The following is a 12,135-nucleotide window of genomic DNA, read 5'->3' as shown; positions in this document are numbered from 1 at the left end:
AAAACTGTTTCAATTAAAACTGAACTCATTCCCAATCTGTTAACAGAAAAGAGAAAGGAACTGCAAACACGAGAACTGTGTGGCAGTTTGGTACTGAAGATACGGGAGGGCTGCTCTCCCACTCCTGTACCACATGCCAATGTGGATTCAAAACAGGCTGAAAAACTTAAGAGAAAGCACACTGAAAGCAAACCTTGAATTAGGGAAATAAGTAAGCAGTGGAGAAGGAACTGGTGTCGGGTGGAAGCTGTAAGCCCACACAGTTTAGCATAAATCTAGTGAGCAGGACAAAGGTCTAAGTATTAGAAGGGATGAAGCACTTGCAATTAGGACAAAAGGGATGCAGTGAACAAGCCTGTGGAACACCTAATTACTAACATAAGCAAATATGAGGCGCTAAAGCCTTATGTAATATTTAATTAAAATTATGATCCAGGGAGAGGATTCGTGCCATTGGATTATTAACACAGAAATGTATAGCTTGGTCCCGGGCCAGAAGCAAGGGAAGAGCAGGAAGGTGGCAGTTTGCTTATTGAAGCCGCATGTACAACTCTGCGTGTCCAAAAAAAAAAAAAGAGACAGGAGAACAGTCAAAGAAAGCAGACACTCAGGAAACAGATTCCAACAAACAGGCAACAAAGAATTCCAAGAGAAAAATAGTTCTTAAGGACTTCTTAATGAAACAAAATACAGGCAGAATCTTAAGTTTGCTCTTTCTTTTCTTCCTTCACACTTAAATAGTAAGAGACTAACATGGATAATCATGATCTGATCTTTACATCTTCACAGAAAAAAACAGTCAGGAGAAAAGCTACAGTCTCAGGATAGAGTACAGAATAATCATACAATCATACAGGAGAAGCAAAACCAGAGATGCAGAAAGGCAAAGGACAAACATAAACATGAAAAAAAGAGACGTGAAGTGTGTCAGGAAAATTTTTTATAAGAAGCAGCAGGAATACCACAGAGAGATTTGGTCCACCACTCAAAAGGCAAACAAAAACCTAAACCCAGAAAATACTGAAGAACCTCACAATGTGCTAAATACTGTTTTAGCCCTCCCATGAAACAAGGCCCACAGGCAAGCATTATGAGTCTGCCACTTCCCCCTCCGTGCTCTGTCCAAAACCCAGCACTTGGCTCTACAACGCAACAAGGACTACATGCCTCAGACAGAGCAAGTAACCCTGAACCTCAGGCCAGGCTGAAACAACAAACCAAGAGATATCCCACGAGATCGACACACTTCTCACGCTGCTTACATTAATCACTGAGAGAAAGCAACGAGTGAGAAACTCCTGGTTAACAAGACTGGGAAAGACATCAAAATTGGGAAAAGCATATAGATAGGAAAAGCCTTGGTGAGGGGAAAAGAGGGGGAAGGGGGGCGCTGGCACAGGAGACGCGGCCTAAAGTAAAGGAAGGGATGTGACATGGGCCAACAGCACAGCTCCAATGCAGAGAGATGTCCTGCCCCCATCAACACGGCACCTGCGACAAGACATTAGAACAAGAGGGGGCGACAAACGGGAGCGGCGGAGATGACCACGGGATGCCTGAAGAAACCAGAGTAAGCGTGTCGCCTCCACTCCCCACGACACCGTGGTGCCTCACCTTCGAAGCCGGCACGCTCCAGGAGGTTCAGCGGGTACCAGAGCAGGGGCCGGTTGCCCACCGGGAGCAGCGGCTTCGGGATGCTGGAGGTCAGGTCCGTCATACGGGAACCGCCTCCCGCCGCCATCACCACGGCCTGGAACTCCATGCTGCAGAAGGAGCACAGGGGCAGGGCCTCACTCAACCACGGCACAACCGGGCAGGGCAGGACCGGCCCGGGATGGGACAGGCCGAGCCGGGCTAAGACCAGTTCGCTTCCACTTGGCCCAGCTTTAGCCGCCAGCACTTCTCGGAGGCGTGCGTCGGCTCCCCGCCTCCCCCGCGCCCCTCACAGCCCGTGCGGAAGCACCGGGCCGCCCCCCGCCCCGCCGTTACCTCCGCTCTGGCGGCCGCCGGCTCCCAGCGCCTCACTGACAGGACAGCAATGGCGGCGCCGGCGCACACCGCGCGTGCGCGGGCGGAGAGCCGAGCGGGTCGATCACGGACAGAGGCGGTAGAGCGCCGATAGGCTCGATCCGCCATTTCGCCTTGCTGCAGTCTGCTCCTTCCGGCCAGGGCAGCGAGAGGAACACCGAGGGAAGGATCTCGGCCTGCGGAGCGCCGAGTCATCGATTCCTGCCCGGCTACAGGAGGGGCTTGGCGGCACAGCGCCCCTAGGTGGCCAGAGGTGGGGCTGCAGGCAGCGCGCACGGCGGGGCAGTTTGCAGGGTGCATGGCAGGGGGGGCAGGTTGCAGGGTGCATGGGGGTGCACTTTGCAGGGTGCATGGGGGGAGCAGCTTGCAGGGCAGGGGGGCAGTTTGCAGCTGTGCTCCCCACGCAGACCGAGCCCAGGAGATATACAGGACCCACAGCCACCACGTGCACGCCCTGCTCTCCACTCCGCAGCACCCGGTGCCAGCACAGCACCTCGCAGACAGTGCCATGCTGGGCCCCCCCCGTTGCTGGCCACTCCAGTCCCAGCCCTCGAGAAGCACAGACACAAATGGGACCTGGGGCAAGATGGCAAGATCCAGCCCTGCAGTTTTATTGAATCTGGTGTCCCCAGGGCAGGTGGCTCTTGTGGCATGGGGTGCCTCATTCATCCCAGGGGTCCTTGTCAGTGTCGATGGACAGGCAGTTGTACACGGCATAGCGCAGCAGCTCCTCGCAGGCCTTGGCCCTGGTGGGGGGAATACTGGGTCACGGCTGTTGTGCTGGGCACCAGGAGCCTCATACTTCCCTCCCCGCACCCACCAGACACCCCGCAGGGCAGGACCTGGGGAGCCTGGAAGGAGACCCCAGTGCCAGCCCCAAGGAGGGGGGACTGTCCCTGCCCCTGTCCCCAGCTTGACTCACGAGGAATAGTTGGGCAAGAGAAAGGTGCAGGAGCATGTGCAGGCTTGTGGCATCAGGTCTTGTGTGTCCGAGCTTGGGAGAAAGGAGAGAGAGTCAAACTCCAGGATGGCAGAGGGACCCTGGCACACTGCGGGGATCTCGCACTATGCAGAGACCCCAGCCTGGCCCAGGGACCCCAGCACAGGCAAGATGGACTCACTTCGTCCTCTCCGGATAGACGGTGATGTGAACTGGGAGGCGGCTCCGGCCAGTGACAAACTTGAGGAAGTGGCTGAGATCCTCTGAGGGAAAGGACAGGGCTCAGGGAGAAGGGCAGGACCATATCAGTCCCTGCTGTCGTGGCAGGGTCTGCTCTTGCAGAATCATCCCAGGAGAATGGGGCAAAGCTAAGGGATTCTTTCAGCATCCCCCAGGAAGGGCCAGGTGGGATGACCCCAGCTGACTCCCAGGGGGACACCTGGTGAGCATCCCCGGGCGCAGCGCAGAGGGTACCCAGTCCCCTCACCCACCCCGCTGCACATAAAGGGCAAGGAAAGGCTTGGGGTCACTCACTGCTGGTGAAGTTGTTGAGTGCTTCCAAGAAGGTCTGGATACTAGTGTCATCGGAGGGGAAGTCCTCAAACGTGACTGCGATGAAGAATGCACAACAGCTTTGTTGGAAACTTTTAGCAAAGCAAACTGACACGGGACACGTCCATCCTGCCCTTCTCTGAGAGCCCAGAGCGCAAGCATGAAAGGAGGAGACCCTCTGCTCTCAGGGAGCCCCTGAGCGTTCCCAGCACCCCTGAGTGGGGCCGGTACCCTGCACAAAGGCAGGGGGAGAAATGGGGATCCTGGTTTGCAGGGTGGCCATTTGCCTCTGCCCATAGCGGCTGAGGACCGCATGGACCAGAGTGGGGACCGGTGGGGTTTGCAGCTAAACCTAAAGCATCCCTCTCCAGGGGCCCTCTGGCTTATCCTCCCCCACAACCAGGGACTCAGCATGGGGCAGGATGCGTGTGCAGGATGAGTATTGCCAAGGGGGGGCTGCCTATGGAGGGGGCTGGGAACAGCTTTGGGCTGGCCCTGGCACTTACTGAACTTCTGCAGCTCGGCCATTGTGATCTCAGGGTCCCCGCAGACGTTCTTCTCCAGCTGCTGCCAGGTGAGCAGATCCAGCACAGGCTGGGGCACCACACGGAGCAGCCCAGCACGCATGGCTGCGATCTTGGGGGGACACAGTAGGGGCCCCACATCACTGCGGTGGGTCTGAGCCTGGGGCAGCCACATGGGACACCCCGGGCAGGGACTGCAGGACCCCAAAGGCCCATGGGCATCCTGAGCACGGGATGCACAGAGAAACCGCCTGGCTGGAGCTGGTTTTAGGGACACGTTTTCGCAACCACCAACTCCACAGCTACCAGGAGGGTTCACCACAGGAGCAGGGTCCCCTTGGAGCCATGCCAGCCCTCGGGGATGGCATTACCTGCTCCTTGCTTTCCTCCAGCCGAGCCTTCTGCACCAGGCGGATGAACTCCTTGCGGTCCTCGTAGCGCACAATGGTGCTGCTGCCATTGGGGATCAGCTCCACCATCCGCTGGTCGCTCTGCACCACCGTGTAGGTCAGCTCTTTGCCAAACATGAACTCAAAGGCTTCCCTGTCCACCCCCTCCAGCACCTCCAGCAGCTTCACCTGCAACCCCAACAGGCAAAAACCATCACAGCGGAGCCAGAGCAGCCACAGGAGCATGTGGCACTGCCCTGCTGGCCCTCAGCCCTGCTCACCAGCTCCGAGTCCACAGCAGCAAAGTCCTTGCTCCAGCTGACCTCCTCCCCTGCCAGCTGCTTCCACACCAGGGCCGGTAGGGCCAGGATCTGCCAGAGGGAGTGGAGACACATTCTCCCTGTACCGCTTGATCTCCCGAGGGCAGCCCCTCTGCCTGAGAGACAGTGGCCCCTGCCAAGCCCCCTCACTGGCCAGGGAGGCTCTGCCATGCTTACCAGAAATTCCTTGCTCCTCAGGGCTGCTCCTATCAGCTGCCCGATCCACTCATACTTGGGGAAGTCCTTGCAGGAGGGGTTGGGGACATACATGTCCCTGGTGACACTGCTGCTGTTACCCTGTGGGAGAGAGGCTTAGGAACTGCTGACACAGATGTGACCAGCCCAGCAACGTCCCTTCTGCAGCCTCCCTCTCCATCGCCCTTTCGCCTGCATCTCCTGCCCTTCACATCCCTCCAAGAGATCTCCACCACCCAGGTACAAGCACAGCCCCCCTGGCCAATAGCCCTGCAAGCGTTAAGATAGGACTAACGCCCCAAAAGCCCCCGGGCTCTGCTGGCTGCTCCCCAAGGGCTGAGACAGGCAGACAGCAGGGTGCCAAACCTGGTTGGAGGTGTGCACGAAGAAGGGCAGGGGCACGGGGACATCGCCTGAGCTGGGACACAGCTCCTCCGACACATCTGACAGGCTGTCCCGAAAACCACCGCCTGCAGCAGGGGCAGAGGCTGGTTAGTGCCTGATATGCCAGGGCAAGACACTGAGCCACAGCATCTGGCCAAGGTGCCCGTGCTCTCTGGGGCAGAAGCAGTGCTGGTGGGGTAGGGGAGATGCAGGGGACACCTCACATATGCAGAGCAGGGCTGCCTCCCACAGAGCAGCTAGAACAATGTGAGCACCCTGCCACAGCGGGCAACCCACCAAGCTGCACCCCAACATAAGAAAGCCCAGGGAACAGCGCTGGGGCAGGACAGGAGAGCTCTCACCATTGTCGACGATGCCCTCAGTGATGAAGTCGCACTCCCACCACTGGCTGTAGCTCAGGGGCCACCTGCAGGGAAGCAAGAGCCCCATGCACATCCCTTCTCCAAGAGAACCAGCAGCACCTGGCATCCCCCTGCACCATGCTCCGGGTAGGTGACACTCCATAAATGCAATGCTAAAGACCTACCTGTAGTCCAGAGGCTGATTGTTCTTGGAAGATCTGAGACCTTCATACAACTGGAGAGAGGAGCAGAGCAGAAAGGGGATGAGGTGCAGCGGGGACAAGCAATGCTGCACTGGCAGGTACCTGGCACGGGGCATGGCGTTGCTGTACCTGGGTGAAGACGGCATTCCTGTAGCTGGGGTCCAGCGTGGGGTTGGCGCGGTGCTCCCGGGCCAGGTGCCGGTTGATGTACAGCTTTGGCAGGGTTTGTGGGGGGGCGGTCTCTGAGCACCGAAGGCAGTGGGCAAGGAGGGCAGTGCTCTGCTTGCACAGCAGCAAAAACGGCTTCATGCTCTAGCAAGGGATGAGCAGGGATGGTTACAGACCTGATCCTGCCACTGCATGCCCTCTCTCCCCCTTTCCAAGCGCAGCTCCTGGTGTTGCAGGAGATGCTCAGCTCCTCCATGCCTCTGGCAAAGCTCAGCATGGCAGCTCTCAGCATGAGCCCTGGGCTGGGCTGTCCCCATTGGATCAAGTGGGACATGCCACAGCTGCCAGCAAAACCAGCCAAGCCTGTGATGAGATGCTCCTACTGGCACCATCGCAGGGGAGCCCAGCAAACGCTCACCCTGAGCGTATTGAAGGTGTCAATGCTGTCCTCGGAGAGGGGGATCAGGTAATGCAGGACACCGTCCAGGAGCTGGACAAACCTGGAGACCGGAGAGGAGCAGTGTAAGGATGTGAGGGGGCTGGTGAGCATGTGGAGCCTGATACACCTGTGGTGTTTCATCGCTGACAGCCCCAGGCATGCACCAAGCCTGGGTGCCACGCTGCTGCATGTGGGTCTCCTCCAGCCCATCAGTTAACACCAGCACACCAAGAGGAGCACCCAACCAGCACCCTCTGGCCAAGCACTTCATTTTGTTCTCCCCAAGAAGAAGCTGCAAACGAGGACAGCCCAGCTCATGCTGCAGCGCTGCAGCTGGATCACTGCAGGGGGTGTCTCTGTGGGGCCAGTGCTGACCCCAGCCTGGGGCTGCCCTGCAGGCAGCAGGGTGGGGGACTCCACATGATGCAGGTCCCCCTTGCCCCGTGCTGCCACCATGCTCCCCAGACATCGGAAGCAGCTGTGTTTGGATGGGGAGCCGCAGGCTGAAGTCCCTGCCACACATGGAAAAGGAGCTGGCAGACTTCAAGCAAGACACGTGCGCCGCCTGCTAAAGCCCAGGGCACAATCCTTCTCAGGGCCTGGGCTCGCTGTGGGAACGGTGCCATCCCTGTGCCATACCTCTGAATGAGCACTGCCCGCCGGTACAGCACATCAGCATCCACCCCTTCCAGGAGAGGGTAGCGCACCAGCCGGGCTGGCTGGAACATGTCAGCGTTGAGGATCAGGTCCTGCTCCCAGAAGGACTTGATCTTAATCCCTCGCAGGCGGACATTGCACCCTTGGTCTGCCAAGAAAGGACAGCGATGCTGCATGCGTGGTTGCAAGGCTGGCATGGCTCAGCTGGGGGCAAGGAGCCCACAGTGCTTGCAGCAGCCCAAATGAAGCTCATTCCCCAGCTTTCCCTCCAATGAATCCTGAAAAGCAGCCAGTGCGGCAGGAAAAGCCATAGATGCCAGACCAGCCGCAGGTTTAGTGCCGCAGCAGTGCAGGCTCACCCCGGCACTCCAGGATGCGAATCTCCAGCACCGGCAGGTGAGTCTTCACATCGCGGAGGATGCAGACATCCTGGAAGCTGTTCCTGCATGGAACATGGAGGGAGATGGCAGAGCCATGAGGCACAGACACAGTGAGGCGGCCAGCAAGGTGTGGGCCACTCTGGCTCCCCCAGCCAAGGATGCACCACGACCCATGGCAAGAGCCCCCCAGCCTCACCGGGGCTACAGCAGAAGGGGACAGAGTAGAGAGCAGAGGCTGTCAGAGGCACAGAGATGTCCTGAAGAAGGTGGAAGCCACATCCAAATAGCCAGAAAACAGCATAAATTCAAAGCAGAACAGAAAGGCGAGATGGCTGAGAGTGAGTCACTGTTCCCAGGGTGTCCCAGCGCATCTCCGGCACAACCGTCCTTCAAGCTGAGCTGGTCACGCAAGGATGATGTGTTTGAAGGAAACAGGGATTTGCAGAGATGAACAATTTGGTGATTCACTTGTGTTTCCAAAGCCTTTAGCAAGGTCCTGTCAAAGACCTATGGGCATGTAGGGAAAAAACATTGCGACTGCCCAGACACACTGAGGAGTTGGTTCCTGCCACCAGGAAGGAGACTTCAGTGGTCTTGCAGGTGCTTCTTCAAAGACAGATCTCATTGCTCAGCCAAAAAAAGGCAAACAGGCAAATTTTGGGGAAGGAGGAAGAGATTTTTGCACCTCTGTGTAAACCCCTGCCAACCTTGAGAAGGGTGCTACAGAGCCAGGGCAAAGAGGAAGAGGTGAAGCACCCCAGGACTTCTTGGCTACAGCACGGCAGAGATGCTCAGAAAGGTGATGGCAGGGGCACATGTCCTCAGAGGCGAGGAGGAGGAAGAGGAGGGGGAAAGACCCCCAAAGTCATCAGGCAGGGGGAAGCATGCTGCAGCTCAGCTGCCACAGCACAGATGAAGAGCATGAGTAGAGATGAAGGTGCTCAGCTGGCACATCGAGGTAGGGGACCACCACACATATGGGGACAGATGTAGCCTGCACCCAGGGAGCCCTGACCCTTGGAGTGCCACCATCACCAGCAGGTCACTCAAGACCAACCCTAGCCCTTCCTTAGCATCTGCTTGGGATGCAGAGACAGCTCAGGAGTTTGGCCCAAGCTGGGCCCAGGCTGCTCCTCAGTCATTACTCACTCATTAATTAGGATGGTTCTCAGGTGCTGCAGCCTGTTCGGTGCCCCCCCATACACAGCCACCCGCCTGGGTACATAGCAGCTGGACTGCCCATCCAGCCATAGCCACAGCTTCCTGGGGATGAGAAGAGCAAGAGGCAGTGTTGTCCTCCCCTCCTGAGCTGCCTGGGCACAGAGATGCCTCCAGAGATGTCCTGGGGCTAGGGACAAGGCTGTGTCCTCCTTGGGTGTATCTGGTGGCAGCTGCCCCCCACACCAGCCCTGAGCCACCAGCTGCAGCCTGGGGAAAGCTGCATTCAGGAGGAAGGTGGTGCTTTGCCCCATACCCTGCCCGGGGGCACCCCGAGGTCTCACTTGACAATGGTGCCTTTCTTCATGTTGAGCCGCACCCAGTGCTGCCCTGGAGACCCGTCACTCTCCCAGAAGGTGTATGTCTTGTTGTCCGTCAGATGGGCTGCACCGCAGTCCTCCTGCAAGAGTGCAGTGAGTGGAGGGAGGGAGCTGAGCATCCTTGGGCATGCTGTGGCCACCCCAGCATGGTCCCATGGGGCCAGGACCAGGACAGCCCCTTGGTTCACTAGGCAGCGGGTGGACGAGGTCTCCCACACAGGGCAAACTGGACACGGCCATGGACCCCTCGCAGTGCTCCAGAGACACAATGGGGTTTTGCTCCAGATGCCCAATTCCTGGCAGCTTTGCTAGAGCAGCAAAACCCCACCACCATCCCCTGCCCCTTGTGGAGGGGACTGCCACCACCAGGCACTCCTGCCTGCAGTAGTGGTGATGCTCATGTGTCTCACGCTGATTTTAGGCTGCAGAGGAGCCCCACTACGCACCAGCTGCGAGGAGACCTCGATGCTGCTGACGTGCTCCTTGATGCAGTCCACACACTGCAGCTTCTTCTCACTGTGATCATACAGGAAGCGCCCCAGCTCCATGTCATGCTCATAGCTCCAGCCTGGGGGCACGGACCTGCAGGAGGGCTCTGTGTTAATGCGACGGGGACACCAAGCTCTGCCCCAAACCTGCCCACCAGCACTGTGCAGGTGTCCCAGCTTGGACTGGCTGCAGCATCTCACGATCACCACATCAGATGGCACTGGGCAGCTGTCCCCATTGCAGGCAGGTGGCACGGCTGTATCTGCCCACCACCACGCCCAGCCCAGCAGGTGTTTATGGCCACCCAGCCCAGCGGGAATAGCACCACGCAGTCACTCCGATGCTCCACAGAGCAAAGGCCATTTTTGCTTGAGCACTGTCAAATGGTATCGATGTAAAAGGCATCTCATGGTGCCCATCCTCCCCACACCCAACCCTGAAGCCAGTCCTGGCCCTGCAGGCATGTCCAGGCCACAGCTAGCCACCCCTTGGGGTGCTGCAGTACCACTCTAGGCAACGCACTCATACCGAAACTTCTGCACCGCGGTTTCATCCTGCTCTACAACTCTGGGCTTCTTTCCCAGGTGCACGGAGTAGGTCAGGTCCACCACTTGTTCCCAGCTGGAGCAGCACCGGTGGAGGAGTCATCCAAGGGAAAAGATGGGTCAGTGCTCAGTGTGCCCAAGCATTACTGCCTTAGCCTAGGGCAGAGGCAGCAGTGGTGGGGGACTGGGGATGGCACCCAGGGGCTGCAGAAACAGCTGTGGGGGGGGATGAGCATCCCTGCACCTGGGTGCAGGCTGGAGCAGAAGGGGGGAATCCAGCCCTGCACGTGGCCTTCCATCGTGAAAATCAAATATGAGCTTTCCCATTACCATTCCACCACCACAACATTGCTCAGCCCAAACCCGAGTGCCTCAGAAAGCCCCTGGCATCATCCTTACCCTGCGCTGGTGCTGCCACGAGCCGTGAGGATTAGCCCAGGAAGGGGCACCTGCTGGCCCGCCTGCAGCTTGGCAGGGATGTGTCCCACGGGCGCGGGGGGGTGAGGGGGGCTGTGCTGGACGTGCCCAGGGGATTTGGGATGGCTGGGTCACACAGCCTCCGTGGGTACCGGCCTCGCGCGCCCCCAGCCCCGTCCCCACCCGGGGCACAGCAGGCAGGGGCCGTACCTGTCGGCGGGTTTGTAACCAACCCCCAGCGTTCGGTGCTGCCACCGGGTCTTCTCCACGGAGTTAACCGGGACCAGCCGATCTCCTCCCTCTCCAAACCGCTGCGCCAGGAGCCAGCCCTCCTCCAGGCCATGCCTCCTGCCGTACTCCTCCAGCTGCTCCTGAAAGCACAGCCCGGCTCGTCGCCCACACCGAGACCCCACGGCCCCGGGGCGGCCGCCGGCCGCAGGCGGGGCGCGTCCCGCCGCTACCTTGCTGAGCTTGACCCAGAGCCCGGCGCCGTTGCAGTACTCCTCGCCGGTGGCGCGGAGGCAGCCGCCCTTCCGCACCTCGATGGTGGCCCGCGCCGCCCGCTTGCCGCCCCGCGCCGGCCCCGGGCTGTCCCAGACGCTGAGCAGGCTGCGGGCGGCGGCGGCGGCGGGGTCCTTGCAGATCTTGTACTGCACCTCCCGCGGCACGTAGCAGAGCGCGGCGGGCAGCGCCCGGGCGCGGCGGAAGCACTCGCTGCACTGCAGCAGGAACCGCAGCCGGCCCAGCACCTGGTGCGGCGCCTCCCCGCCCGCACGCATCGCGTACCGGCTACCGGCTCCGCGCCGCCCGGCCGTGCGGCTCCTGCCGTGCCCGGCGCGGTGCCAGCCTCCCCCCCGGGCAGCCCTGCCCTGCCTCCGGGGCTTCCGCCTCCTCCCCGGGCCGGCGCCGCTCCGCCCGTGCCCTCCGGCACGCCCCAGCCCCTCTACACCCTTCCCGGGCCACAGCCCTCCCCAGCGGGGTGCCGGGTGCGGGGCCGCCCCCATCCCCCCCTCCGCCAAGATGTCCGTGTTATCCCCAGCCCGGTCTCTGCCAGCAGGAGCTGAGCCTTCCCTCGCCTCCGGCTTAGGACTGTGCTCCCTCCGGGCCTCCAACGTCCCTTGTCACTGCCTGCATCCCTACAAGCAGAGAGGGGCTCCTTGGGGGGGTGCAGGGCACCGGGCTACACCTCTGGCATGGACAGGGAAAAAGAAGGGAGCAGGCATCCCGCTACGGGCAGAGCCGGCTCACAGCTAGCTCAGGGGACACATTCCTGCCCCAGGCAGACCTGCAGTGGGTGGGGAGACTCCAAGCACCCAACTGGGGAGGATGCTGGCCCTCCCTGTCCAGGGACAGCTTTATCCCAGCCAGCGGTAGCATCCTGGCAGCAGGAACGAAGCCATGACGGCCAGCAACAACTCCAGCACCCACCCCAGAACTCTGGCAGTGTGTCACCCAGTGTCGCCCCTGCCTGTTGCATACCACAGCGAGGCGGTGGCAAAGAACAACTCAACTCCACCCCACACTACCTGAGTTTTTCCAGGCTGGGTGCAAAAAGCTGCATTGAGGTATCAGGAAACAACCAGGCTGGCAGAGCTCAAAAGTCCC

At 59.8% G+C, this 12,135-nt stretch overlaps 2 protein-coding genes across 4 annotated transcripts in view; both read right to left on the bottom strand.

Moving 5' to 3' along the window:
- The window catches only part of EIF2B3 (eukaryotic translation initiation factor 2B subunit gamma), a 102,189-nt gene extending 100,108 nt beyond the window's left edge, over positions 1-2,081 (bottom strand). For both annotated transcript variants that reach the window (XM_037403995.1, XM_037403996.1), the window contains exons 1-2: positions 1,990-2,081; positions 1,615-1,763 (exon numbers count right to left, since the gene is read on the bottom strand). In XM_037403995.1, the coding sequence (XP_037259892.1) occupies positions 1,615-1,762 (148 nt within the window). In that variant the 5' untranslated portion in view covers position 1,763; positions 1,990-2,081. The remainder of the gene's footprint in view (positions 1-1,614; positions 1,764-1,989) is intronic.
- Positions 2,082-2,615: 534 nt separating this feature from the next.
- On the bottom strand, positions 2,616-11,422 carry LOC119155856 (E3 ubiquitin-protein ligase HECTD3-like). 2 transcript variants are annotated; one of them, XM_037404951.1, is made up of 21 exons: positions 10,992-11,422; positions 10,741-10,901; positions 10,097-10,189; positions 9,526-9,661; positions 9,044-9,159; positions 8,691-8,804; positions 7,521-7,603; positions 7,144-7,309; positions 6,484-6,565; positions 6,027-6,209; positions 5,880-5,929; positions 5,695-5,759; positions 5,315-5,418; positions 4,931-5,050; positions 4,715-4,804; positions 4,416-4,622; positions 4,027-4,156; positions 3,503-3,577; positions 3,150-3,231; positions 2,951-3,022; positions 2,616-2,774 (listed from the first exon to the last, which is right to left on the bottom strand). In XM_037404951.1, exons 1-21 carry the CDS (start codon positions 11,307-11,309, stop codon positions 2,690-2,692), a joined length of 2,532 nt encoding a protein of 843 aa, XP_037260848.1. In that variant the 5' UTR covers positions 11,310-11,422; the 3' UTR covers positions 2,616-2,689. The 2 variants fall into 2 exon arrangements, with proteins under 2 accessions (XP_037260848.1, XP_037260849.1); XM_037404952.1 differs by lacking the exon at positions 8,691-8,804.
- Between the last annotated feature and the right edge of the window lie 713 nt (positions 11,423-12,135).

Source organism: Falco rusticolus, chromosome 11, assembly GCF_015220075.1.
Source record: "Falco rusticolus isolate bFalRus1 chromosome 11, bFalRus1.pri, whole genome shotgun sequence".
NCBI classification, from domain to species: domain Eukaryota; kingdom Metazoa; phylum Chordata; class Aves; order Falconiformes; family Falconidae; genus Falco; species Falco rusticolus.
This window is presented reverse-complemented; position numbering and strand designations above follow the sequence as displayed.